A 26,267-nucleotide genomic window follows, 5' to 3' on the forward strand; every position below is an offset into this window, starting at 1 on the left:
AAATCTCATCAAATTGTGTGCAATCGTTGTCAATATATATCAGTTTTTTCTAAAATCATTAATTATGCAAATGAGCAAAAAGTAAGCAAGCCACACCCACCAAAAACTAATCAGTTCTTGCCATTTGCAAACTGAATCTATGTACCAAATTTGATTCTGATCTGATGAGCCGTTTTTGAGATATTGAGCACATAGACAGACAGACACAGACAGACAGACAGACAGACACAGACAGACGGACAGACAGACAGACAGACAGACAGACACACAGACAGACAGACATCGCTGCGACATATGCTCACGTGTGTCAACACGTGAGCAAAAAATACAGATATATTGCACAGTGCGTCCACAATGTCATTACGAAAACACGGTGATTTCTCAAGAAGTTCTCTTTGATAAATAAAAAAAGTCCAATATTGCATGCCTTTTTTGCTCACGTGTTGACACACGTGAGCATATGTCGCAGCGATGTCTGTCTGTCTGTGTGTCTGTCTGTCTGTCCGTCTGTCTGTCTGTCTGTCTGTCTGTGTGTCTGTCTGTCTGTGTGCTCAATATCTCAAAACCGGCTCATCAGATCAGAATCAAATCTGGTACATACATTCAGTTTGCAAATGGCAAGAACTGATTAGTTTTTGGTGGATGTGGCTTGCTTACTTTTTGCTCATTTGCATAATTAATGATTTTAGAAAAAACGGATATATATTGAGAACGACTGCACACAATTTGATGAGATTTGCTACAAATGTTGATCACATCAAGATATATCAGCTGTGAAAGTTATTAAGGGGTGACGTGAAAGATAATTACTAATTTGCATATTTAATGAAATTTCCTAATTAGGGGTATATATCTGAATTTACTCAATCAAAATTGACGAAACTTGGTATCCATATTGAAGATACTATGATTTAACATTATTGAAAGTCATTAAGCATTTTTACTTCATCCAAATCGTAATTTGCATATTTAATGACCTTTTGAAATTAAGGATATATATTTGAATTTACATTACCAAAATTGATGAAACTTGCTATGTACATTAAAGATACTATGATAGAACATTATTAAATGTCATTAAGCATTTTTACTTCAGCCAATTCCTAATTTGCATATTTTATGAACTTTCCTAATTAGGGGTATTTATCTGAATTGACGAGACCAAAGTTGACGAAACTGGCTATGTACATTAAAGATACTATGAAAGAACATTATTGAAAGTCATTAAGCATTTGAACTTTAGCCAATTCCTTATTTGCATATTTAATGAACTTTCATAATCAGGGATATTTATCTGTATTGACTAGACCAAAGTTGACGAAACTTGCTATGTACATTAAAGATACTATGATATGACGTTATTGAAAGTCATTAATCATTTGTACTTCATGGAGCTCCTAATTTGCATATTTAATGAATTTTTGAAATTAGGGATATATATTTGAATTTACATGACCAAAATGATGAAACTTGCTATGTACATTACAGATACCATTTATGTAGGCTAACATTATTGAAAGGCATTAAGCATTTTTGCTTCAGCCAATTCCTAATTTGTGTATTTAATGAGCTTTCCTAATTAGGGATATATACTTGGATATATTTGATCAAAATTGGCATAACATGCTATGTAAATTGATGATTATACCAGGTTATACCAATATTGGAAGTCATTTCGTACTTAAGTTTTCATGTCAGCTAATTTATAGTTTGCATATCTAATGAGCTTTCAAAGTTTGGAATATATAGTTTGAAGGACTGGAACAAAGGCAATGACACTTGCTATATAAAGAGGTGATACAGTGACAGCAGTCAAAGAAATTAATTATTTCTATTTCAGCTAATTGCGTATTTGAATACTTAATGACCTATAGAGTTAATCTGTGGTGAATATTGTTCATTATTTGATCATAATACTTTCAATGAAGTTGCAAACATGTGGCAAAGGTTCAAATTTACACATAACTGCAATATATAATAAAACACGTGAGCATTAACAGTTCATATCTGGTCATTTTCTGTGACATATATCATGATAAGATCGTCGACAGGAGGACCTAACATATTTTGCACTGACTTTGCATCTATTTTATATTATCTATCTTCCATAAAACAACCAGAGTTCTGTATGTTTGCACAAATCCTTTTGATATTCTATAATTTGTGCACCAGAGAAGTTTGAAGTTTTCAGATTGACATGCATGAGAGCCAATTCTGCACGAACTTTTAAATTTTTAGGGTCAATCAATCATCATAGCGTTTCCTCTGTTACGCAAATAATTGAAACAGTATAAAAAGTGGTGGGGACATCAAATTTCATGCATTGGACAATAAGCTGATTTTCAGTAGTGTTTTGTTAGAATTTTTCAGTGTTCATTTTAATTTGTGTGAAAGAGGGCAAAAAAAATTCAGCGATTTGCAAAACTACAATCATAATACAAACAGAATCTGTCAAAAAAAATAAATCATGGTGAATTTTTTACCCAATCTTGAGAAATAATCCAGTGACTGGTCATTTGGTCCATGATACACAGTCTCTCCCAGGGACAGCAAATGCAACGTATCAAACAGACGATAGATAGTGTATCTCGGCTGGTGTATGGACAAGATAACAGTGCGGCCATTTCTGGCAAGTCTGAAATAGATGTGAGGTAAAAAATGTCATTGAAAGGTTTAGTGACATGACACTGATTGTGTCATCTCCCCTTACGGCCACTACTCTGTCTCTCAGCATTTTAAACAAATCATAACTGACCAAGAGATAAGGGAACTAGAACTAGACATCCTTGAGACAGTATTTTAATTACATTTGTTTGTGTTGCAACTTGGGGTAATGTGCTTGAGATAACTACAAAGAATTTTGTTTTCCATATTCATGTGCGTCATTCAAAATAATGGGTATGAGTTTTTTCATTATGGCAGAAATCAAAATGTTTGTGTTTGTCCTGCTAAACTCAACTCCATGCCGTGGCAAAATTTGAAGAGAAAAGAGAAAAGTCACACATCTGTTCGGTTTTCAAAATAATCCGAGAATACGACAGAAATTCGTTTTGTTGGAACTGACAGGAAATATTATGATGCGTGGGCTACTGCGACAATACTAGCTTATTCAATTAAAGTACCATTTCTGGTGAACATAGGACACTTTACTGTTGTCATGATGACTAGTCAAATACCAAGTTCACTTAGCTGTACCATATTTTCCCAATAGTTCTTTATGATAAACAATAGTGTAAAAATCTGCTTTGCTTTCAACAAGGATTTATATCTGTGGGATAGGGGGATATTTTTCTGACCAGAAACATAAACCCATTAACTCCTTATAGCTAGCGAGGTGCTATGTTTAGCAATATTATCCATGGCTAGCAAATCTACAGGTATATGAAGGTCTCCAGACCACTATCTGGAGAGGTCAAGTAATCTTGCGGTCTAGATATAGTCTGATAGTGCTGTAGACACTCATCATCATGCAGGTGAATAATTACACACAGGTTTGTCAGACTAGTACCAGTAGTAGCGTGACAAAGTAACAGGTTAATTCTTTCAAAAACATTTGATCTGGAATAAATGATTTGCTAATCGCCTTTTTGCAGCAAAACAACTAATGTACGGAAACGATGATTGTCAATGTATTGGTAAAATTGTTGCATTGATAATGATATAGACATTATCTCTTATTATTGGAAAGTTTCCCATGGATATCAAATTTTTAGCAAAACAAGTTGCGTACTTTTAAATCTGCTACTGGCTTACAATGCTGGCATAATTTCTCACAAGATGATATGTCACTGCTTCTCACGTCATACAGATAATAACTTGATTCAGATTTTAGGAATCAACTTTTCCCTTCAAACTCATAAGATGGCCTCTTTTTGCATTTTTATGTTTGATAAACCCCATTCACAAATATGGATATAGTTCTGACAGTACTAAATTGTTTATCTATTTTCAATATCTGCATTTTTTCATTCAATTTCTTGATATTTGTAATATTTCCAGATTGACATTTACACTATTTTTCTACAATTGACTCCATGTTTTAAGGGCAAAAAAAGCTTTCTGATATTAATCAGTGCAATTTTCTTTGTGTTTGGACCTCACCTGTACAACAAGAGCATGACAGCATTGGCAGTACTTGCATCAAGACCTGTGGTTGGTTCATCCAGGAACAGTACTGATGGCTGTATGATCAACTCCATCCCTATGTTGGTTCGTTTTCTCTCTCCTCCAGATATTCCTCGGATGAACTGTGTTCCCACCTTTTGTAGATAAATGAAAAACCAAGACTGCTCAAAACATCTGTACTTTGATCATTAATTACCAAACAATAGAGACAATAATGTTTTTGTTATTTGCCAAAAAAGACACAATGATGTTGTAAAGTGAAGGTCATTTTGCACCGGATTTTGGAAAATTCTGCTACAGCAGACTATTACTGTACTTGATATTGTTGCTATATCTTCATACAAGAAAGTTCATACATTGGACGCATACTAAAATAATTCTTAAGTCATTTTTTTTTATTAGTGGTTTTATGAAATATTAGCAGGATATTTCAGGTCTTGGGGAAGAAATATAATAATTCTTTTTTAGTGATTTGTTACATGTGTACAACATCAAAGCTCAGCTGCCCTCGTTTTATTTCATAAACAAGGCTACACTACGTTAAAACATTATCATAATTTCACCAGGCTTGTGGTTGGCACTGTCATGCATTGAATGCTAAGCTTAACACACCAAAGTAGAACATGATATATATTAATGTGTAGCATTTTTTTAAAACCTGTAATACATGCTGTGTGACATGGGTGAAAACTTTGCAGCTTTTTGATCATAGAAATTCTTTCAAATTTAAGGGCATACAAAATGCGGGTCCTACTAATTACTGCCTGTGACTCCCCGTAGCTGCCTGAGGACTGCCCGAGAAACTGCCCGAGGACTGCCCGAGGAGCAAGTAGGCCAAATTTCGCCAGTTTAACACAAACCCAATAGCTTGAACTTATATCATGCCTGGCTAACCAAAATATCATTGATTTGGTGTTTTCTGTAGCGGTTTTAGAACCCGAAAGACGCCGGGCTTTCGACTAGAAAGACGTCCCCATCTTGATTGTGAGATCATACCATTGAGTGCAAGGGGTGGTAGGCTGTCAAGCTGCACACGCGCTGCTAGGATATCGTACCACCTCTTGCACTGAATGGTATGATCTCACTATCAAGCTGGCGACGTCCTTCAAGCCTGGCATCTTCCGTGTTCCAAAACCACCGGAGAAAACATCAGATTAACGCCAAATCAATGATACTTTTGGTTGGCTGGGCATGATGTAACTATTGGAATAATGTTAAAACTGGCGAAATTTGGCCCATTTTTCCTCGGGCAGTGCTCGGGCAGTCCTCAGGCAGCTACAGGCAGTCATGGGCAGTAATTAGTAGGACCGCAAAATGCTATGTAATGCAAATTTGATTGTTTTACTAATGTTTAGTCAGCAAAGGAGTCTTGTTCTCAGATGGCACAGCTTTTCAGTTGCAAATTTATTGCGTAAAAAAAGACAATGCCCTGCCCATGGCTATTTACACATTGACAGAGACCTTTGCTCTCAGCAAGGGCAAGTCAAGATCAAGGTTCTCAGTTGTTCTCTCCTGTGTCAACCACAGGTTAGATGATGGCAGTCAGAGATGGCTGACAGGCAGACTATATAGTGGGTGATAATCACAGTGATTCCAAACAATACTGTCCCCTATATCTTCATATCAACTTTACCAGTTCCATATTGAAGGCGCTGGTGCATTTCAATCCAATGCATTCCAAATCTCCAACGCATTTGAGCATTTATCAATGCCATCTGAAAATGCCATATGTAGGACACAAAATCTAAGTAAAGATATTTTATGCATACTATTGAAAACCAGAACCTTGTTAAATATTTCTTGCACATGCACATTTATTTCTTATATTGTGACATAAGCTATTTCTACTAGATTTCTATGGCAGGGGATTGCTAGTCCCAGTTTCACCTTAGAATCAGCACAACTGTTAAGTCCAAGTTCAGTGATGACTTCTTGCACTCTTTCGTCGCGCTCCTCCTCTTTCACTGTTTTGGGAAGCCTCAATGCTGCTGAAAACCTCAGGTTCTCTCTCACCGTCAGCGTCCCCATGACAACATCATCCTTTGATGAAGAGAGCAGAATGGTGATGCAGATCAAGATAACCATGCTTTATGCTAAATATCTGGAAGACTTCATATGTGGAATATCTTACAAACTTGCAACTACACACACACCTTAGTTCCTTTACTGTGCTTCAAAACATCAATAACTATTATATGAAATTAAAAGAAAATTTGTGTGTGCATTGCAATTCGAAAATGACAATAAAATTCAAAGTGTGTTTTTTCTACATCTAACATCGGCAGAAAGACACAAGATATATTTAATGTCCACTTCACAAACATAATTTTGCCACGCATATGCTGTTTCTAAGCAAAGTGCAGGTGCCAGGTTTACATACTACTTTCTGAAAGTTTACGTAGGGACACCTGAGTAAGTGATGGACAAAGGAATGCTGGAAAAAAGAATTATTTTTTGATTGTGCACAAAAATGTGTTTTGATTGAAAATCTTTCTAGATCTCATCAGCGTTCTCAACACCTTAGTGAAATAGAGCACTGGCTAATTTTCATAATATGGGATAATTTGCATATTCTTTTGTGTTAACATATGAATAGATTTTTGTAAAACAGAGAAACCCTGGTCACACTCTCACCTGTACAACGTATCCAGACATGATTTTAAAATTGTGGGGCTGTTTCTGTGAGTTGATGAGAACTTGGCCTTTCAACCCTCTGGGATCCTTCCTGCCGGCCAGAATATCTAGCAGACTTGGGGGGGGGGGAGAGAGAGAGAGAGAGAGAGAGAGAGAGAGAGAGAGAGAGAGAGAGAGAGAGAGAGTGTGTAAATAAAATGCCTGCTGAGATTGCACATAACTTGAATTTCACATTGCGTTGTCAGAGGCCTGACCAACGTGAGTGATTTTCTTCATGTAATTACACAGTATTACCAAGCTTAAGGTCGAATGTACCTTGGGGACAGATATTTGGGATCTCAAACTTTTACAATATTCTTGTGGTCTACCACTTGTGGGAGCTCATTTTGAAGATTACGGATAACATAAAGTTTTCAAAGGCTCAGTTTTGTGAAAATTTGCATGCTGAGGCATGCTTTGTGGACAACTATGCAACAGGTTTCTTTGACCCCCGTAGTTCAGGAATTATTGAGTACTGGTACTTCAGTCTTAATGCTGATGAATATAGCAAAATCTTACAATTGACATAGTAAAGTCATTGCATTGAGTTAGTAGGAAAGTAGGAAATCGTTGCAGATTGGCACTTGAAGTAACAAAATAAATAAGATTTAATCCAAAAATAAAATGAAAATCAAAGTTACAAGCCAAAACATTTTTCATCAGCTTATCTAGATATTAATATCTCGGGCTCAGTCCCTTGGAGAAAATTATCAATTTTTCCTATAGATCAAACTCGTAAATCCCTGTAGGCTGTATCCTTTTACACATTGCTTTGTACCAAAATAAAATCCAATCTTCTTAGAGATGTTCTTGATTCCCATTATTGAGCCATATTGTCTTTGAAAATGTCAGTATTTCAATCCTTAGCGATGGATTTGGTCGATTGTTCAGTTTTAGTGTACTCACTCGCTGCGGCCATATATGACTTGGGAATCAAAAGTTTTTTCGCTGTAAAATGAAGTTGTATGTTCACTGCTAATATTTGAAAACATTCTGTTGTCAAAGATTCAGTAAGCATTCTTGGTTGCTTTTGATTTCCAACCATCTCATCGAAAAAATGCAAATACATACAGTTACTGGTGCTTTAAAAGATAAAACTAATGGGGCTTTAAGTTTAAAAGATACAGATATTGTGACTTTAACTATTTAGTGCTTTCTCCTTTAAAGGTTCCGAGTAAGCTAACCTACTGGTTACATGCTTATAGAAATCTGTTCATTGATAATTACCCCTTTCACCATCATGGTTTGGCCGAAACTCATTGTAATCAATGGTGAATGTGGACCTGTCTACAGGGAATTAGGGTAGAACAGGTTAAATATACTTACGAAGTTTTCCCGCTTCCAGTTGGTCCCATGATAGCATTGATACCCGATTTAAACACACCACTGTAACAAAAATATATTATGAAGTTATTACAAAAATACTGCAAAGGATGCACGAGGACACTGGTGCAGCTGAAGTGGAGGGCAATGTGCAGCGACAGTGTCCAAGTGCATCCTTTGCGGTATTTTCATGATAACTTTATTATTATACATCTTACATTCGTGACTGGGGCGTCACATGGGCCAAGTTTTGACCATTTTTGTGCAATGTCGACAAGTTCTCTTCTGATTTCTAGCACAGGTGCAGTGTGGAAAACTATCTTGGACGTTGACGCGCTTCTAGATAGCCTACAGTGCACAACAAATGAACAGAGCGCAAGTCATAGTCTGGCACTCTTCTGATGGGTCCCTAGAAACCGTTCAATCATTCAACAATAAAGGTACAGCTACTGGTCCTTTCAAGAGTTGACTGCAGTGGACAGTTTCCATTTTGTAAAGACTGTATAGTACATCCATATGACAAGTTCAATATTCTGAAGAGAATACCAAGTAAATTCATTTTCTCAAGTAAAACTTATTTGACTGTTTTTCAGCATTAGGTCAAAAACAAAGTTCAACAAAGCTAATTTGTGAAGTATTTTGAAATAATTTTTATGCATGCTAGTTGTTTAAAGTTACTCAGTAACTTGTGATGTATTTTCAAATACCTTTTTGGTTCTTTTGTACAATACTTTCTGGGTTTTCTCCCCAAACCTAGGTCAAAAATGCCAAATGTTGAAATTTTCAATACAGCCTGTATATGTAATGTCCAATGTTATTGTTGAGTGGCTAATTTTAGTCTGAACGACAATTCTTTTGTCAATAATAATGTTGCATATTCATATTGTACACAATTTATTGTCTTTCCAAGGTTACCAGTGATAAAATGTATTTAGAGATGTTTATTTAAATAGCAAGAAGAATAAGAATGAAGTCTACTTGAATTTAAAAGAGGTATTGAAAATGTGATCCATTGTCCCTGTAATGAAGAAAAGCATTGGTCCTTCATGTTTGTTAAACAAAACATAATGGAAAGTAGATATTAGTTTCCAGGAGCTGAATTATCTAAAAGTGGCACATTTTTGATGTGATAAACCAAATGCTGGATACATGTCTTATCCAATTCACTCAAGAACTGACAGTTTTCCACTTAGCTTTTTTATCCATTGAAACATTCGCTTTTTTGCTTAAAGGGATATAGTCGTCAGAACTGCGCTAAAAGGTTGTATGGGACCCATATGACCAATGCAAACACTGTATCCAACTTGAAGGTACGATGGTGATTGATGAAAGTTAAAACATGTCTGTCATAATCTACATCCTATAATTTAAATGTTGCAGCTATGATGATGAGGTGCATCGAGACATCGTGCACGAAATACATTGTTTGTAAACCAAGAAACTTGCACAGGTGCAGTTCCCATAAATGTTTCCCTTGGACTCTTTCACCACCATGGCATTGCCGTGCCCAAAGCAAACCTCTTGAAACGGTGATTGTGGACTTGTTGGGTGACCAGCTAAATTTCAGCATGAATATGCCACTTTAAACGACTAGCATACATCAAACAATCACAATGACTAACAATTTGTTCTCACTATTTTTATAGACAGAGTGTGCAACACAACCAGTATCCCTTGTTCAGAAAATTGACTATCCATTACGGGAATAGACGTAAGATATAAGTACCTTATTCTATTTTGTTCAACGATCTGGTTTATTATTACATTTACATCATAGGTCTGTTATTGACAAAGACATAGCATGTTTGACAATACAGTTAACTAGCGAATGTAAATGTTTCTACAGAGTAATCAATAAGCGTTATGACAGAAGATTGATGACGAATAAGCTTCATATGGTAGTAAAAATACTGTATAGCACATGAAGTTCCAGGCATCTCGGCAATAGTAACAGGTTAACAGATTGGGGAGGGGGCTTGGAAGAGGGGGAGAGATGTTGCCACAATTTGATCTCTGGCAATGAGCTTGCACTATTTGGCAAGAGGGAGAATGTTTCGGCAATACTACAAGTTCAATGTGTCATATAATTTTCATTCAAGCTTGAGAATAAAAATCAAGTGTTTTGGTATAGAAACAGTTGAAAATACTACTATACAAGGTTGTAAATGGTGTTAAAACTAAAACAATACGATTTTTTAAACATCTACACAACTGCTGTATTTTGTTTGCACGTTAAGTTTCCCTGTAATGTTGCAACTGCAGTAGTTTCTATTGTTACTAATTAACCACATGTACAAGTTCAATCACAGGTACGTCCCTGCCGAAGATCTGTTTTATGCACCATGGGAACTCTTTCTCAAATACCATCTACCTCTTTGCAATTTGTCTCACTAGTCTGTAAGTCCTTATCACCCATCTTCAGCATTAGGTAACAGAGTTTATTTAGAGTCATTCATTGGTGGAGTGTCTCTTTACTCATAAAAAGAGGGGAAGTTGCCAGAAAGTCCTTTAATTTTTTGTTTTGATTAATTCTCCCCCATCCATTGAAATTGATCATGCATGAGGAAAGGTGACTGCAGAACAGAAATGGTATTTATACTAAAATTATAACAAAAATCATTTGATTGGATTGCTTTAACATGGAAAAGAACCATGTTGTCAAATCAGCATTTCAGCTACGAAGGTCGTGACCTTTAGCATGACTGACTGATACACATCAAATACAGGGATTGACCATTATGTCTTGGAAGGGGTGGTTAAGTAAACATCAAGAAAGGGACAAATAGGAAATAATTAACTGAAAACCACATCCAGCGACGGTATACCATGAGATTTTGACCAGCTCATGACTTATATGCACAAGTGATAGCCAGTGCATAAATGAAGTTAACTGGTCAAAATCGAGTGGTATACTGTCGCTGGGTGTGATTTATTGCTATTATATCATAACAGTATATTGAAATTCTGGCTTGGAACGTCAAAAATGGATTTTTACTCAAGCTGAGAGATCGCGCATATGCCAGACGTTGTATATCACCAATATACCACGGTTCTTTTCGCGTCTCGACCAATCAGATCACTGTATTTGCAATATCAATATACTGGTATGATATATAACTATTACATCGTACCAATATATTGATGGCACAAATACTGGGATCTGATTGGTAATAATCGCCTGTGCATATATGTCATGAACTGGTCAAAATCTTGTGGTATACCATCGCTGGGTGTGCTTTATTGCTTAAACAATTCCCCACTTTTCAACAATGATAGAGATGTCGCCTTCATCATCACTCATATACTCAGGGAGGTAGCTACCTGCATATTACAGTGTTTCATCATTTCATTATCAATCAGAGAACAATTTCTCATGCCAAAATCTCTTAAAGAGATTTTAGCAAAAAACTTTCCGCGCCTACCGCCAGATTCAGTCAACTGACAGGCGCCTGTCAATGGCATAAAAATTGCAAACGGGATAAAAATGCCTGTTTGTCTATGTTATTTTGACCTTCGTCCGTTCAAAACGTCTACCATCGGCTATTGTATCAAAACAATTCGCACCAACAGCTGCAACACAGGGTTTTTGTCCATTATAATCCCCTGCATGCAACATATACTGTCCTGCGGAACCAGTTTTCGGAAATTTTGGTCGTTTTCCTCTGTCGCAAAGTGTGAAAAATTAAATTCTTTTTGTATTATTAGTGGTTGTAAAGGGCGGTATTGCTTCACAGAAAACATCAGTTTGCACGATGAGTGCGCTGTGCGACTTCAGTCACGGGTATTCCTTCCACACCGGCGACCGTGCTTCACTGAACAACAAGTACATGTTGTACTACATGTGCTTGTTTCGAGTTCAACTACGTTGATATACAAGAACAATTTACAAAACCTTATTATTAACCTTCTGCTGAAATTCCAGTTAGTGGCACATCACCAACCAACAACAGCTTCCCATCCGCTTCCCGTGTGCATGCTATTATTAGTAATACTCTCACGTACTTGGGCGTGATCGGTGATGGCTAGATGGCATCCATTTTCACCGACAACCTCGTAGAGAAAGGGTGAGGCATGCATGCCGACGAAGAGACCGATACATCATACAGATGATCGCTTTGCTCACTATTTTCCTCAAGAAATTAGATTAAATTAAATAGCGGAGTGAATAAATATTTGCTTACCTAACGTTCTGCAGTATATCTTTCTTCACTGTTTTGCGTTTGATTCGTGTCCTAACGGTGTAAACGATATTGTGGAAAGATACAGTCGCTCCCTTGACGGTCGAGCTGCCAAACCTGCTGCTAGATCCGTTGTCGACATGATTACTAGTTCCATAAGAGGCGCCTTCTTTCTCATGTGCCGTTTTTTGTAGAATCGGGGCCTGCATTTCGGGAGATGTGATCGAGACTTGGGTAAGAGCAAGATCGGAATTACCTGGCCCGTCATTGTCAGTTACAATGTCATCACCGATGTCTGTGTTCTGCGAAAAATCGGCAGTGTTGCGGTGGAACGCTTTGTCTGTCATAATGTCGATGTGAACTAACTGAGCTGGGGAAAATATTATAATACTACAGTGGCACTGGCTGTCATGTCACGCTGGCGAATATCGTGTGTTCGCCGCACGTTGCACAAGATAGAATGTATGTTGTATTTACACGAAGTGACAATATCAGATAGAGGTTAATTTGCGTAATATTACGTCATGCTGAGAGAAGAAATACCGAACAACTTACATATTCACTGTCTGAATTCATATTTTGTAGCAGAGCGACCCTGTATAACCGTGCATTCATACACCCGCTCCGATCGGGGTAGAAACCTCGTCTGGTAATATGGCCATTTGACAGTTGTCCTGAACTGCCCCGCTTGCATGAGGCATGTATCCCTAATGACCCGCGAACGTCGAACTTCTTGTACTTTCTTTGTATGATTAAATAGGTCACGGTAACCTTCGAACTCCATGAAATGCTCCGTCGCGCCGTACGCCACCTATGGCTGATCCGTGCTAGAGCGTCTATGCTTACACGCTTGCATTCATGACTGCATTATCGGCCAGCATCTCAAAAAAACTTTTGATTACAACATCTCAAACGTCTAAAAAGTCTCTCTTTACTTGAATTGTAACACATGGGCAGAGTACATACAACGCATATTCATCGAATGACAGACAGCAGAAGCGAGACCTGGACTGTCTATGCATGATCCAATTCGGTGCCGTCATAATCATTTAATAGATATTTGTGTGCTTTTCTATTGCTCCTATTCCTCTTTTCCACAATGAAATGTTTTGCCATGGCACTTTTTCATCGTATTTATTCCATTGACATTTTTGTCGCCAATATTCTTTGAGTATAATATCTCGAGTCTCTAATTGAAAGCTTTAATTCAAATCACTTTTGAAGATTGTTTTATGAAGATACGGGCCTAAGCTCTTATGTAGTGTATGTATACATATGTGTGCGTGCGTGTATGAATATATACGTATGTATATAATGCGTATGTACGTTTGTATATGTACGTACGCTCTTGTATCATGTGTATAGAAGTTAATAAATAGGCCCTTCTGGTATATGTAGCCCTACATATATCTTGGTATGTATTACATGCATACGTGACATCACAGAGATATAGGCCTATTGGTATCATTGGTTGGATAACAAAGTGTATTTGTACCAACGCAAATTATTTTTGAGTAGGGCCGTAAATACTAGTGTTTGGTGATATGTTGTTAGCATTCCGGTATAAACCACTTTCATTAATTTCATAATAGAGACATACAGACATTTCAGTATACAGACTTAGACAGACAAGAATAAGTTGAATACCCTAGACCTAATTCTTCAAAACGTAACAATACTCATTTTCAGGAAATCCGCACGGAACGAAAAAAAAACCATTCACAAACTATTGCCAACCACCAAATACTGGTATAGTTTTGAATGTCCATTCCTCGCTATTAAGTTCATGAATGCATGTAGTTCGCTGTCACTTCGAAAAGTTTTATGTTCAAATGATTATTCGATTTTATTAGAAAGTTAGACGCGTTTTTACACGCACAAGATAATTAACGACCACTTTGTTGTATCGTTGACGATTCTACCAATTTGCGTGTACCTATACCCGCGACCATCCATACACACCCTCCATGAACAGCCATGTCAATACCGGAGTACTTCGTATCAATCACTGTTCTCATAACCAAGTCAAGTCAATAATCCTTAGCATGTATATGCGTTTGTTATGACGTACGCAGGTTGAACAAGAAATTGAAGTTGTGACGTTTACAAAGTCCCTTTGCACGCGCTAACGATTTGGCAGTTGATGTTTGTTCTGTAATAAATCAAATTCTTCAAGCAACCATCGTGTCCGCATCGTAGTAGTACGAGAGCAACTCAAATATTGAATTTAAGTTTTCGGTGTGCACATATTTTGCCTGTATGACCAAAGCAACCGACGTGGACCGGTCTCGAGTCGACTGGGTAAAAAAGCGGTTGACAAATTCAAGTGAAATTCTCTGTCAACTAGAAAGCGCTTTTGTAGATAGACAATTGTCTTCACATTGAAGTCACGCTCTAAATAATTTCTGAAATTCAATGTCTCTCCGGTCATGCACATGCGCTGTATACCATGTACACCGATCGACTATATCAAACATAGGTGATATCTACCGTCACTATCATTAATCAAAAGATATAGAAGTTACCTCTCCGACTGCCAAGTTTTCCATAACGAGACAATCTTGGTCCTTTACTTTGTTGTTGTTGGAAATCATGTCAATGACTAAATCTGCAAGCTTGGAGAAAATTACTGTAGGTGCAAGTAACCACTGTATATTTCAACTCTCTAGAGGACAGTGTGATTGCCGGACTGTGGTTGTGAACGCCCTTGCAGAAATTGGTTTCCTTGGAAGTGGACAAACTTCGTCTCACCTGTTGCCTGGTCGCACAGAGAGTTGTCTAGTTACGTCACAACACAGAAGCCAATTGTAATATCCAGGCAATAATATGCTGAAAATAAATTAATGTGCCGGGCGGCAAAAGGCGGATACTTCTTAAGTCTTGACACATGCGCAATGGCTGACAAGTGAGCAGGGTAGCATCGAGAAATCAATTCATTGTGTATTGGTCGATGATTAACGTAAATAAGGTAACGAGACTCCGGACGTCTTGATTTTGAAGAGAGCCTGTTTCGTTCCTAGATAATAAGAAGGTTTTTTTGACAGCACCCACTACATATTAGTTGATCCTACCAGACAACGCTTATATCTTCTTTATTCATTCGAAGTTCTCAGTGCTGAAAAATTTTGGGAATAATTTGTTTTTCGGCTGGCGCAGACAGTTTCTTTGCGCAATCTGTGTCACGCTGGTTTTACAAACCATTACAAATCATTTGAAGATGGAACTCAAAATATTCGCAAATAAAACGCTCAGAGGAATCCGAAGAATGCCGCCCTCAACATCATGTGATAGGATTTATCATAGAGTGATATTTGCATAGCTTCATTTCGTAACTGTTGAGTTGACCTGAGGGATTGTTCAATAATTAAGAAGGGGACTCAGGGAGGGTCATTATTTTGAAACCTAAGGGGGGTAACATATTACACACCCGACATAGAGGGCATTCTCACTTTTGTAGAGGCTATGCTATGATATCATATTTTATTTTGAAAACACTGGCCTATATTAGAAAATGCTTTACCACAAAAACTTATTTAATATTTGATAGAAGCAAATTTGAGGAAGACTGTGAAGATATTATGCACAAATTAAGGGTCAGTAATACCTTTGATTTCTTCACCTATTTTTGTTAATATGTTAACTATGGTTTCTTGTTCTACGCCCCAAAGTATATTTACAAGTATTCAGCTTGTCATAATGTCAACTCAGTCTGTAAGCTTACGTGTGAAATGAATTCTGGTACGGACAAGAACTCGAACGCAAACAAATAACTGCATTATAGATGCAGTGTTTACAAGCTAAACAGTTAGTGGTTCAACATGCAATTCACTCACAAACCAAAAAAGAGTGAAAAAAATCATCCACAGATACAGTCACTGTCCCGTTTATATGGCTTGCCCGATTGGGGGTTTAGTGCGCCCTCATCATATGCCTGGGAAGCATATTGGAGCAGCTGCACAAATACATGTCCCGGGTGGGGAATGGTACTGTTTGGGGCACTTGTAGAGCGGAAGCATGACGACGGACCAATGTCAAATCAAGTTTAACAAAAAAAAAACAAACAAACACCTGCAGTTGTGCATTTATTATTAAACATGTACATCAAACTTTCTCACACATCACATAAAACTACAATAACTATCCAAGAGAAACGTTGCTTGTTTATATATAAGTAGTACAAACATAATGATCTAGATTTAGGTGGCCACAAAAAACAACAACATAAAACATAAATGTTGATAGAACAAGTTTTTCACGGGCAGTAAAATTAAAGCAAAATTAGGCTCTCTTGAGGATGTACGAGCGGTACGCGCGCGTGGAATTTGTCACTTCCCATAGGATTACATTGAAATTTGCTGAAAAATCAATTTCTACTATTGTCATTTTCATGAAAATTTGCACAAAGCTCAGTCTAGAGAAATAAATAATAGTGATCAAATAAAATGATATGGTCACCGCGCTAACTTTTGAGATAAACAGCATTGAATTATTTCGTCCATAGAAAATGCATTGGTGAAAAAATGCTGACTCAGCATATTTTCTCATAGATGGCAAAATTCATGGTCATGTATCTCAAAAACGAGCGCGGTGACCCTTATATTGTTTCACACATTTTGATAATACTTGCAAAGGAGAATCCAAAAATCGAGAATTTAGAGAAATGACATTACTTTTAATTTTACCGATCGTACATCCTTAAAGACCTGTTGAATCGTAATCAGACGCGCACATGTTCCCGTCTGTTTGTTTGTTTGTTTACTATGCTTTCTTTCTTGTTCTCCTGTGTGTTGCATATTTCTCATTTCTCTTGTCTGCTATTTCTTTTCTACGTAATGAAAAATTATAAGTAAATATTAAGTTACCACCTCGTCAAATGCAGGATGTTTGGGACTTCATGCTTACAATCTACCCACAATAATTTGCAGTGTCCTCAAGCAGAGACACGTAACCAAGTGCGTGTGTGTGTCTCTCTCTCAAACTCTTACAATTCTTTGATGATATATCACTTGTGGGGCTCATTTCAAAGGCCTTGGTGAAACATTTTCACCGTCTTGATTTTCAAAACTCGGAAATTTTATTTTTCACCATTGAGTTAATATAGGGAGGACGGTCGTTTTGAATTTCAAATATCGGTAAATGTTCGGTAATTTGTTTCTCTAATTCAAAACTTTGCAAGGTGACACGTGATTTTTGTTCTTGATTTGGTAAGAAAAATGTTGAAAGTTTCACTGAGGAAAGTCTGAGTAAAAGCTGAAGTCTTTCATTTTCGAGGCGCATACCAATCGATGGGTTTTTTGAGACTTTAATACACAGCGAAGCGAACCAGACGCATTTCACCATAGTATCACGTCAAGTGCATATGGATACAGCATGAAGTCGGTACAGTTGATCAAAAAGGTTTGAAACAAAGCTTCTGCGAGCGATTTTTAGCGGGCGGACAGGGAAATGTCTTTCCTTATCATCGACAGTAGAGGACGATTGTATTCTCCAGCTCGGCAGGATGCGCAGGACATGGCTATAGCAGGCGAGATTTAGCACTTCATGAGCCGGTAGAGGGCGTAAAGGGGGGGGGGGAGTATTGAGCGTATTTTGGCACTGACATTATTTATTGTATTACTTCCTTTGTAAAATACACAGTTTGGAATATTCGAAAGTCAGTTACTCTTGATGGGATTAAAGTTTCCCTTCAATCCTATGTTGTGCAATTAAAATTTTATCTTTCCTCATGGATGAATACATTATATTTCACTTATAAGATGATGAACAAAGCTGAGGATTTTATCGCAAAGTTTTCAAGCCTTGTAAGACTTGAAGGAGAAGAATGCATCTTGAATGCATTCATATGATGATCTTTGTAATTAAACAGCTATTTTTTTTTTGTTTTTTTTTGTTTTTCAGACAAGTTGCATCGTAATTTTAACGCATTCACAGTTATGTAGATTTGTTTTATTTGCGACCATGTTGAAATAAATTTATATTTTTCAAAAAAAATATTTTGGCACTGAGGGGGGAAAGTTTTCGTGGTTTGGAGTTGGGAAAGAGAGAGCAACTAACTTTTCAAATCGTAGAGGGAGGGCATTTAGAACAGTTAATATTAAATTATCTTCAAACTTTTACTTTGTTCAAAATATGTTAAATAGAGTTTACTAAGCTATGGTACATTCTAAAGCTCCATGTCACTATTTCTTAAATCAGCAGGTTAGTTGTTCCCGTAGATCTCATCATCATGTTGACTCCGTATTGTTGGGCAAAATGATAAGAAAAGCTTGACAGAAAATCAAAGATTTTGATCTAAAAAGAGAAAAATTAATACACCATGAAATAGAATAAAGTGTAAAACAAAATAATTTGATGTTTCGTCGGAGCCAAGTGAAGCCCAAAAGCAAATGCAATTCATACTATACAACTTATTAAGTAGTATTTTTAATATACAGATTTAGAATTATAAAATGTTAATTTTTAGAATGAACTGTTCCTAAATTCTACACCTCATCATTATTAATTGCATTTTATCAACATCTGGAATGGGAAACGCCACACATGGTGGCAGGCCGTATGCCGGGGGGGGGGGGGGAGTTTGCGAATATGTTCACGTTGACCGTTGGATATGAGTTCCGGTTGTAAATATAGCATGTGTTGAATTCATTCAACGTGTGCACTATAGAATGTGTATTCTCGAAAAAATGTGAACGGCACAAGTTAAAATGACAGCGAGGTCCACATGAAAAGAGGAATGGCATAGCTTCCGATAGGAGGCGCTCTACACAAAGCCCTCGAACAACTATCCGTTGCGTTAGAAGGCGGCTTTGCCCATAGCAATTAATAGACCCTTAAAATTGTTATTGAAGTTTTTGTCTTTTTATGGTCTATAGCCTAATTGGCAACAAGATTTCTTGTCCCTTGGATATTCTCATCATAAATAGGCGTGGTTTTAAATTGCTGTGAATTTTAAAGTTACAAAACATAACTACCACATACCGGCAGATCTTCTTTTCTGTACTTATTAGACATTTCCGAAAAAAAAGAAGTTCTACTAGATCAATCTGCCCACACAGAGTAAGTGTTGAAATAGCGTTCAAAATCGGTTCTTAATTTTTTTCTCAAGATATCCTATATCATATTAGGAAATATACTGGATTTTCAGACTTTCTGTAATTTCAATAAGACTTTGACCACTACTTTCAGGGACTTTTGCCATACCACGAACTTAAATCTGGGCGCTCAAACTTTTCTTGCAGTAAATATTTCAGATTGTTCTCAAATATGGAATTTGAAAGGCATTCAGTCGTTCCTCCCTGGCAAGGAACTTCACTTCGACGCAGGCGCACAAAGGTTACCGGTAACATGTGACTTAGTCGCCATATTGAAACCTTCAGCAAAGATGGCGTCCGAGCAAGTAGCAGATAAAAAGGTAAATGATCGAAATTCTTGTCTATGATGCGTATTTTTCGTAAAATTTTATTATTTTTGTTAGTGAACCATTTTCTTAAATCTGTGTGCCTGTTAATATCGTTCTAAGTTTCATTTTACTCCGTTTATGCAGCGAAATATGCCATCTGGCGTACCGGCATGTGCTCCCATGAATGTACAGCATGCCAGTCAGTCGAACTCGAACGGTCCTTCAATGGTTGGTTGTTCGTGTCCAATATTCTGTTCACGTACATTATAACTACAAGCGAATTTAAAAGGATGAACATGTTATGAATAAAATCGTCATTTTTTCTGCGGTTTTACAGACTCGTGTAATAGTTAACAAACTTTTTTGACTCAGATGCGGTAAATTTTGTTCGAGTCGATCATTCATTCCCCACAGTTTTGCCTTGAAACTAGGAAACTTCACGCACGGTGGCAAACATTTTCATTCACACCTGTGTATTTTGATGTAGACGGTTTCAATACTCTTGTAAGTCGAGGGAAATGAAAGAAGGAAACTGCTGAAAACTTCTGCAATTCTGATATATGTAGATATATGTAAATTGTAAATTACGAAGGTACAAGATACACCGTTGTCAGAAGCCCTACATTTCCTATTTGTTCCGTTCATATGAAATACACCCTCCACGAGTCCATGAAAGCGGTAGTTGCCGATAAACCTTATTGGTATCCTGACTGTTTAACACTTATGAAATACAAACTTTATGTCAGCTTTGTTTCAGAAAACAAAACACTTGTGAATAACAGTTGAAACGGTTCGACAATGGAGGTCGTAGTTCCCACCTCCATGGTTCTACCAAATGAATACCAATTTAAATTTACCAAGCTATGTGGCCAACGTTATATTGACACTGTACACATGATTTCTTAATGAACAGTGATGCCATTATATCAGCCATACCCTTAGATAAAAAGTAACTCACAAATCTGTGAATATTGCAATAAATTCTATTAAGTAGCTTCAGGACCCAATATTGCCGTTCTTAAAAATAATTGACAAAAAAATTAAGATAGTTGCCAACTCCTGTAATCTGAAACTGGCATCTGGGTAACCAACTCGGCTTCCCCTGGTTGGTTGTTAGGAGGCAAAAAGGTATTCAATTTTCATCTCCCACTGGAAAATGCTCCTGAATGTTGCTCCACAAAGTGAAGGAAAAAAAGGACAAAAAATATTTTCTTATAATATAGTTGTTAGAAGCATCTTTGTTATGCCATGGACAAACTTCCTCACAAAAGTCGGGGTGACATTAACAGTGAGAGAGTGTCATGTATCTTCCAAAGGTAAATTGTGGAAACTCCATCATATTTTTTCATTATTTTCTTCTAAATTGATGACAGAATTTCCTGAAAGAGGATTAAATATCACAGCTTCTATGTTACTGCTTCATGTGGTCGAATTACAAACAATCAGTCCATAGATTTGACAAGATGAGGCACTCAAAAACCCTAACCCTATTTCTGTAAGTGCTCGAGCTTGTAATGATCATGTTGGTATTCAGTTTGTAGACAAAAATATTTTCAATCATCATACTGTTCACATTGATAAATAGAAGGCTTGTTTGTTACTGCAGCCAGTGCTATATTATTGGTAGTGTTTCTTAATGTTTTCATTCAGTGTTTTGACAGTTGAACCGCTAACACTGTATTTGTAACATATCATCCTGTGAAATACATTTCATCCAACTGTGTGAATTAAGGTGAATTATTGGGGAAATATTTTAGCCAGCAGTGAAGAATCCATATTGAGCAGTTGCATTAGTTTGACCTGTGAACCGTACCATCAAAGCTGTGAGAGACTGTGCAAGGGTGCAAATGGCTTTAGATAAAACTTCCACTTTGAAATCAGTAAATACTAACCAATGTGATTGAACGATTTTCTTGTGAAAAGTTTGTTTGTTCTTTTGCTGTATTTCAATACAAGGTGCATTATCTAGTTTACATTTCTGATTCGACTGACAGGAGGGCCAAAGTTCTTGTCTTTGCTCTGTAGTTGTTTTAGTTTCTTTATAATGAGAGATCTTGTTGATATTGATCCTATTCATGAGAACTTCAAAACATACCAGAATGACTGTGTTCCCGGTATCTACCAGCAATAAATGGTCATGAGGTAGTGGCTGGTTTCAAAAATTGTAAAGCGCACCGTACAATATGGTTGCACAACATCCTTTTCTACCTGCCTTGTAATATTGATAAATTCATGGCTCACTGGTTTCAAAAAAAACCCTGAAAAACTTTACCGTACAGTATGATGGCACAACATGTGTTATCTACCAGCAAAATTTATCAATGAATGAGTGACTCAAAAAGTACGCACGTCAGTGAATAGTACTGCACTGTTACAGTGACACTCATATCATTCATGATTGAACATTGTATTTTAGGATGTGGCGAATTTTTCAAAGAAGTTTACCGGTACAGAAAAATATCAAACATTTAGGACGTTATCCATAAATGTTGGTACAGCCATAGGCATAAAGGATGTAATTCTCTCTGTAAGCTGTGAACCACTTTGTCAGAATTGGTTTGTGCATATGTTGCAATGAAGTTAATAGCCCAATCCTTTGCATACACACACAGGGCTGAATGAAAATGTTTCTAGTATTAAACCATGCTTCCTTGAGGCTTGACTCTAATTTAGATTAGAATTCAAATAAAAAGCATTTCCTTGAATATTTGCCCCGAAGTGGCTAATAATAAACTAATAATTTTAGATGATATTCTCACTCCACACAGATGACATTTTCCCATCGATCGAAAACCACAACTTGTGTCAATCTAATGTTTCTAGATATAGTTCCATGGCTATTATTGGCATTCAACCTTTTCATCGTAATGGTCTGGCCCAAGCCCATTGATGTCAGTGGAGTGTTTGGACCTGATTACAGGGAACTGGGGGTGACCAGGTTAACTATTTCATCAACAAAGTGTCAGATCAAGAAGTTTCTCATGCATGACCTGTCACAAATTTCATCTGACCTGATGATGAAAACAAACAGGCATTGCGAGTTTACTATTTTGAGACCCATCTCAATTGTCCCAGCATGCTATTTTAAAAGGGTCTCCGTAAAAGCTGCCAAATAAAGCCAGACTTTCCTAACCGGAAACGAGCCTTTACTTGCCTCGAATATTTTTGAATGTAGGAGATGCCATCATGTACTGCCTTTGAAAAGAAACTGTAAGACAATACAGTCTTTATTTGTTTGATTTTCATGACAAAGGAGGCAACATACCAGTATTTTTTGTCAAAATAAGGGGGAGTCTTTGAACTTTTAATGGGTAGTATTAGCTCATCTTACAAACAGGTATGGAAAATGTGTAAAATTGATATTTTGTACTCCCTTGATTATACCAGTTATAGACATGATTGAGACATGATTGTAATCCTATAATTATTGTCAAACATTTTCAAAATATCAACAGTGTTCGTATGGAAATGTTAAAGTTATTTACAGGTCTGATTAAATATACAGTCATTCTGTGTGGAAAACATCATATGGTTCCAATTGTTGGCAATTCATGTTTATATCTTTTTTAGTGATGATGAGATAAGTCAATAGAGCGACTGCAAAGTGGTTCAGTTTATGAAGTCTGCAAAACTAATGGAAATCACCATTTACACTGATATATATTCACATTTCAGATCATGTATTCTTTTGGAAATTTTTTAGGGTATGCAGTGGTCTGAAACCAGCAGTTTTAGTATCAATAATCACATAACCTATCAATCACGTGGTATTTTACTATGGGGAATAGGTTGTATTGCCTTGTGTTCACTGTGTTTGAGTTTATGGTTTTATAATAAAAATGGAAAATATTGTGCAAAGGGAATTATAAACTGACTTACAAATAAACCGAGAAATTTCTGTAACCTTGGAAGTGCATAATACAGAGATCCAGCCTATGAAAACAAATTTTGTTTCCTTTTGCTTTGGAAAAAGAAAATTAGAAAAGTACTATTAGCAGAATGTTTTTATCATGAATTATTCAAAGCGAACAGACATGCCCTCAAGACATCGTACAACGTGTTCTAACACTGTCTTGACAGGTCGTTTCAATTCAGGAACACTTGAAATAATAAACATGCAGAAAGCAAAACTGTGAACTTTACCATTTCCGTAGTAGTTCCTATATGAGGCATGAGTCCATTAATACCATAAATTTCTTTTATCACATTGTCTTGTGGACAGTTGATAAAATTTCTTTCAAAGGTAGATAAATATGAAAATACATCCTAAGCAGAACTTCTACTTTGAAAATTTTTTTGCTCCTAAAAATCTTGGCAGTTTGGATTCACTCATTGTCCCATAGAGGACATTTACTTGCAGTCATATTGCATTCATTGAAATAAAATATTTTATCAGTCCCCATGGAGTTACAAAATGATATGCAGCCATTGTGAATTTCAAATACTTGTAAATTTCAAGTAATTTGCATCTCTAATAAAATATTTGTAGGATAACTCTTAATTTATATTCCTGATGATGTTAGAGATTCAATAACATATCCCTGAAAGAAAGCAAGATCTGAGCAAAAGTGAAAAACTGCAATTTTTGAGGTGCTTGCTACCGTATCCATAGCTGCAGTAGTGTGTAGCTAGTGGCTTTCCCTGACATAAAGGTATGTAGTCTTTCCTCAACACACAAACACATCAGAGAAAGCTGTGGACTAGATCCCTACAGCTACGTCAGCCCATGCATGCTACAGATGTGAAACAATAACAAATTGTTGTGTTTATCAAGAAGATAAACTTCAAAACCAACAAGAACAAAAGAAAATGTACAATTTTCATCAAATTGCTGTGAGTTGCCTATTAGAAAGACAAACATGCCTGTACGAAAATCGAGAAAGAACCAAAAGTGCAGTTTCTTTGGCATGAGTTGGTCTTAATTGCCGAATTCTCCGGTTGCCATTTTAGACAAGGAAGTCAGTCAAGTATTTCTATAATTGTCTCAAGACCTTACTGTACTCAAAACTCTGTGTTCAAACAGAAAACTCCGCCCCTATTGTCTTCGTTCAGACTGACCTGCCAATAAACTCTCATGCCATTCACAATTTACAAACTTCTCACTATAAATAGCTAATTAGATGACTCTTAAATTAAAAGCAACATGACAGACAAGAAGGAGAATTTTTACGAGATTTTTGGGATGTTTCTCATATCCATTGAGAACAGATCTCATCACTGATCAAGCATTAGCATTTTCTTTATTGGATAGATTATTTCCTTCTCTGTAAGTACTACTTTGCCATGGACTTTAAAAATCTGTAAAAAGTGATCTTTCGTTTTAAAAGGGTGTATTTATTGTGAGACTACAGCAAAGATTGAAAGGTCAAGTTCATTGTTGATAATTCACACACAGTATTGATATCTTGAGTATACGTGTAATGGACTTGAAATTCAAGTTTGGATGCTTGTTCATCAACTTTTGTAGCAAGACATCAAAGTGCTAGACGTCCTTTCACTTGGTTGCCGTTTTGGTTTGTTTCAACCATGGATGATAATGTTGAAAACAGCAAGGTCGGGCAAAAACCTTGTTCAATATTAGACAAAGTAATGGTAGCTGTGATTTAGTCTTTTGTTATGCACATATAGAGTAATGACACTTTGTTCACAGTACAATTAGACACTGCATTGATATTTCTGAAGATGAGATCAGATTTGCACCGTAAAGACACTCTACCATAGATAGAAGGTAAAGACAATTTAATCAGTCGACCATAAACTAAGAGAGATAACAGCAAGATTGAAGAAAACAGTCAAGCTGAATCGACATAATCCCAGTGGATCCAGTGGCTTGAGAAAACTATTTAGGTACCCATAAGAAAACAAAATTTTCACAAGGAAAACCGGGTCCAGTGTACCCCATATCAGCTGATATATGTCTTTGAAGGAACACTAGTGTGGTACCATTCATCAATCAGTATTAATAAATAATGATAATTTGGTTTCTGTCTATTACAAAGCTTAACTCAACAAGCTATTAGCTATGCTTCATGAATTGTAATGGTCTGAAAGAACTATTGTTGCTGTAATGCAAACTGCCCAGCCCTCATTTCATGAAGGCCATGTTTGTACATGTGAGGCAGAGGGCAGTTGGGACAAATATGGTAATGGGTTTGTAGTAACCAGATATACTTAGCTAAGAGTGTGTCTCACCGTTACACATTTTGTATGTAGCAGCTGTTTTGTCATTTGGTGGGGGAGGGGGGTACGTTGATGTACATCCAATAGTATAGTCCCCTCTTTGTCCATTATTGCCGGCGTTCATGGTCTTGTTGCCAGCCGTACATTTCTAATGAAACTGAAAATATTGTAATGCCATAATGGTCAACTAAGAAAATAGTTTGTAGGGTTTTTAAGCCCTTGTTTACAGTAAATTTCAACTCTGCACAAGCTTCATAAAATACACGAGATATGATTTCAGTCATCAGAGATACAATACAGACACGGCTTTCTGCAAATTGCTTGTTAGTGAGATATCCTTCCGTTACAAAATTTTGTAATCCACAGGGGTTGAAGTTTATTTTCACACA

General features: G+C 36.8%; 2 protein-coding genes across 4 annotated transcripts in view; one reads left to right on the forward strand and one right to left on the reverse strand.

Annotated features, from left to right (window-relative positions):
• The window catches only part of LOC139122741 (broad substrate specificity ATP-binding cassette transporter ABCG2-like), a 36,188-nt gene extending 21,183 nt beyond the window's left edge, over positions 1–15,005 (reverse strand). Inside the window, exons 1-7 of one of the 3 annotated variants that reach the window (XM_070688420.1) lie at positions 14,825–15,005; positions 12,303–12,502; positions 8,125–8,184; positions 6,760–6,874; positions 6,013–6,165; positions 4,102–4,259; positions 2,484–2,635 (exon numbers count right to left, since the gene is read on the reverse strand). In XM_070688420.1, the coding sequence (XP_070544521.1) occupies positions 2,484–2,635; positions 4,102–4,259; positions 6,013–6,165; positions 6,760–6,874; positions 8,125–8,184; positions 12,303–12,502; positions 14,825–14,893 (907 nt within the window). In that variant the 5' untranslated portion in view covers positions 14,894–15,005. Of the gene's footprint in view, positions 1–2,483; positions 2,636–4,101; positions 4,260–6,012; positions 6,166–6,759; positions 6,875–8,124; positions 8,185–12,302; positions 12,782–12,854; positions 13,054–14,824 lie in introns of those variants that run through there. The other 2 variants (XM_070688421.1, XM_070688419.1) reach the window with 2 other exon arrangements.
• A 4,553-nt stretch (positions 15,006–19,558) lies between these two features.
• The window catches only part of LOC139122742 (eukaryotic translation initiation factor 4E-1A-like), a 28,420-nt gene continuing 21,711 nt past the window's right edge, over positions 19,559–26,267 (forward strand). Inside the window, exon 1 of the mRNA XM_070688422.1 lies at positions 19,559–19,710. Within this exon, the coding sequence (XP_070544523.1) occupies positions 19,681–19,710 (30 nt within the window). The 5' untranslated portion in view covers positions 19,559–19,680. The remainder of the gene's footprint in view (positions 19,711–26,267) is intronic.

This window comes from Ptychodera flava, chromosome 22, assembly GCF_041260155.1.
Source record: "Ptychodera flava strain L36383 chromosome 22, AS_Pfla_20210202, whole genome shotgun sequence".
Lineage (NCBI taxonomy): Eukaryota > Metazoa > Hemichordata > Enteropneusta > Ptychoderidae > Ptychodera > Ptychodera flava.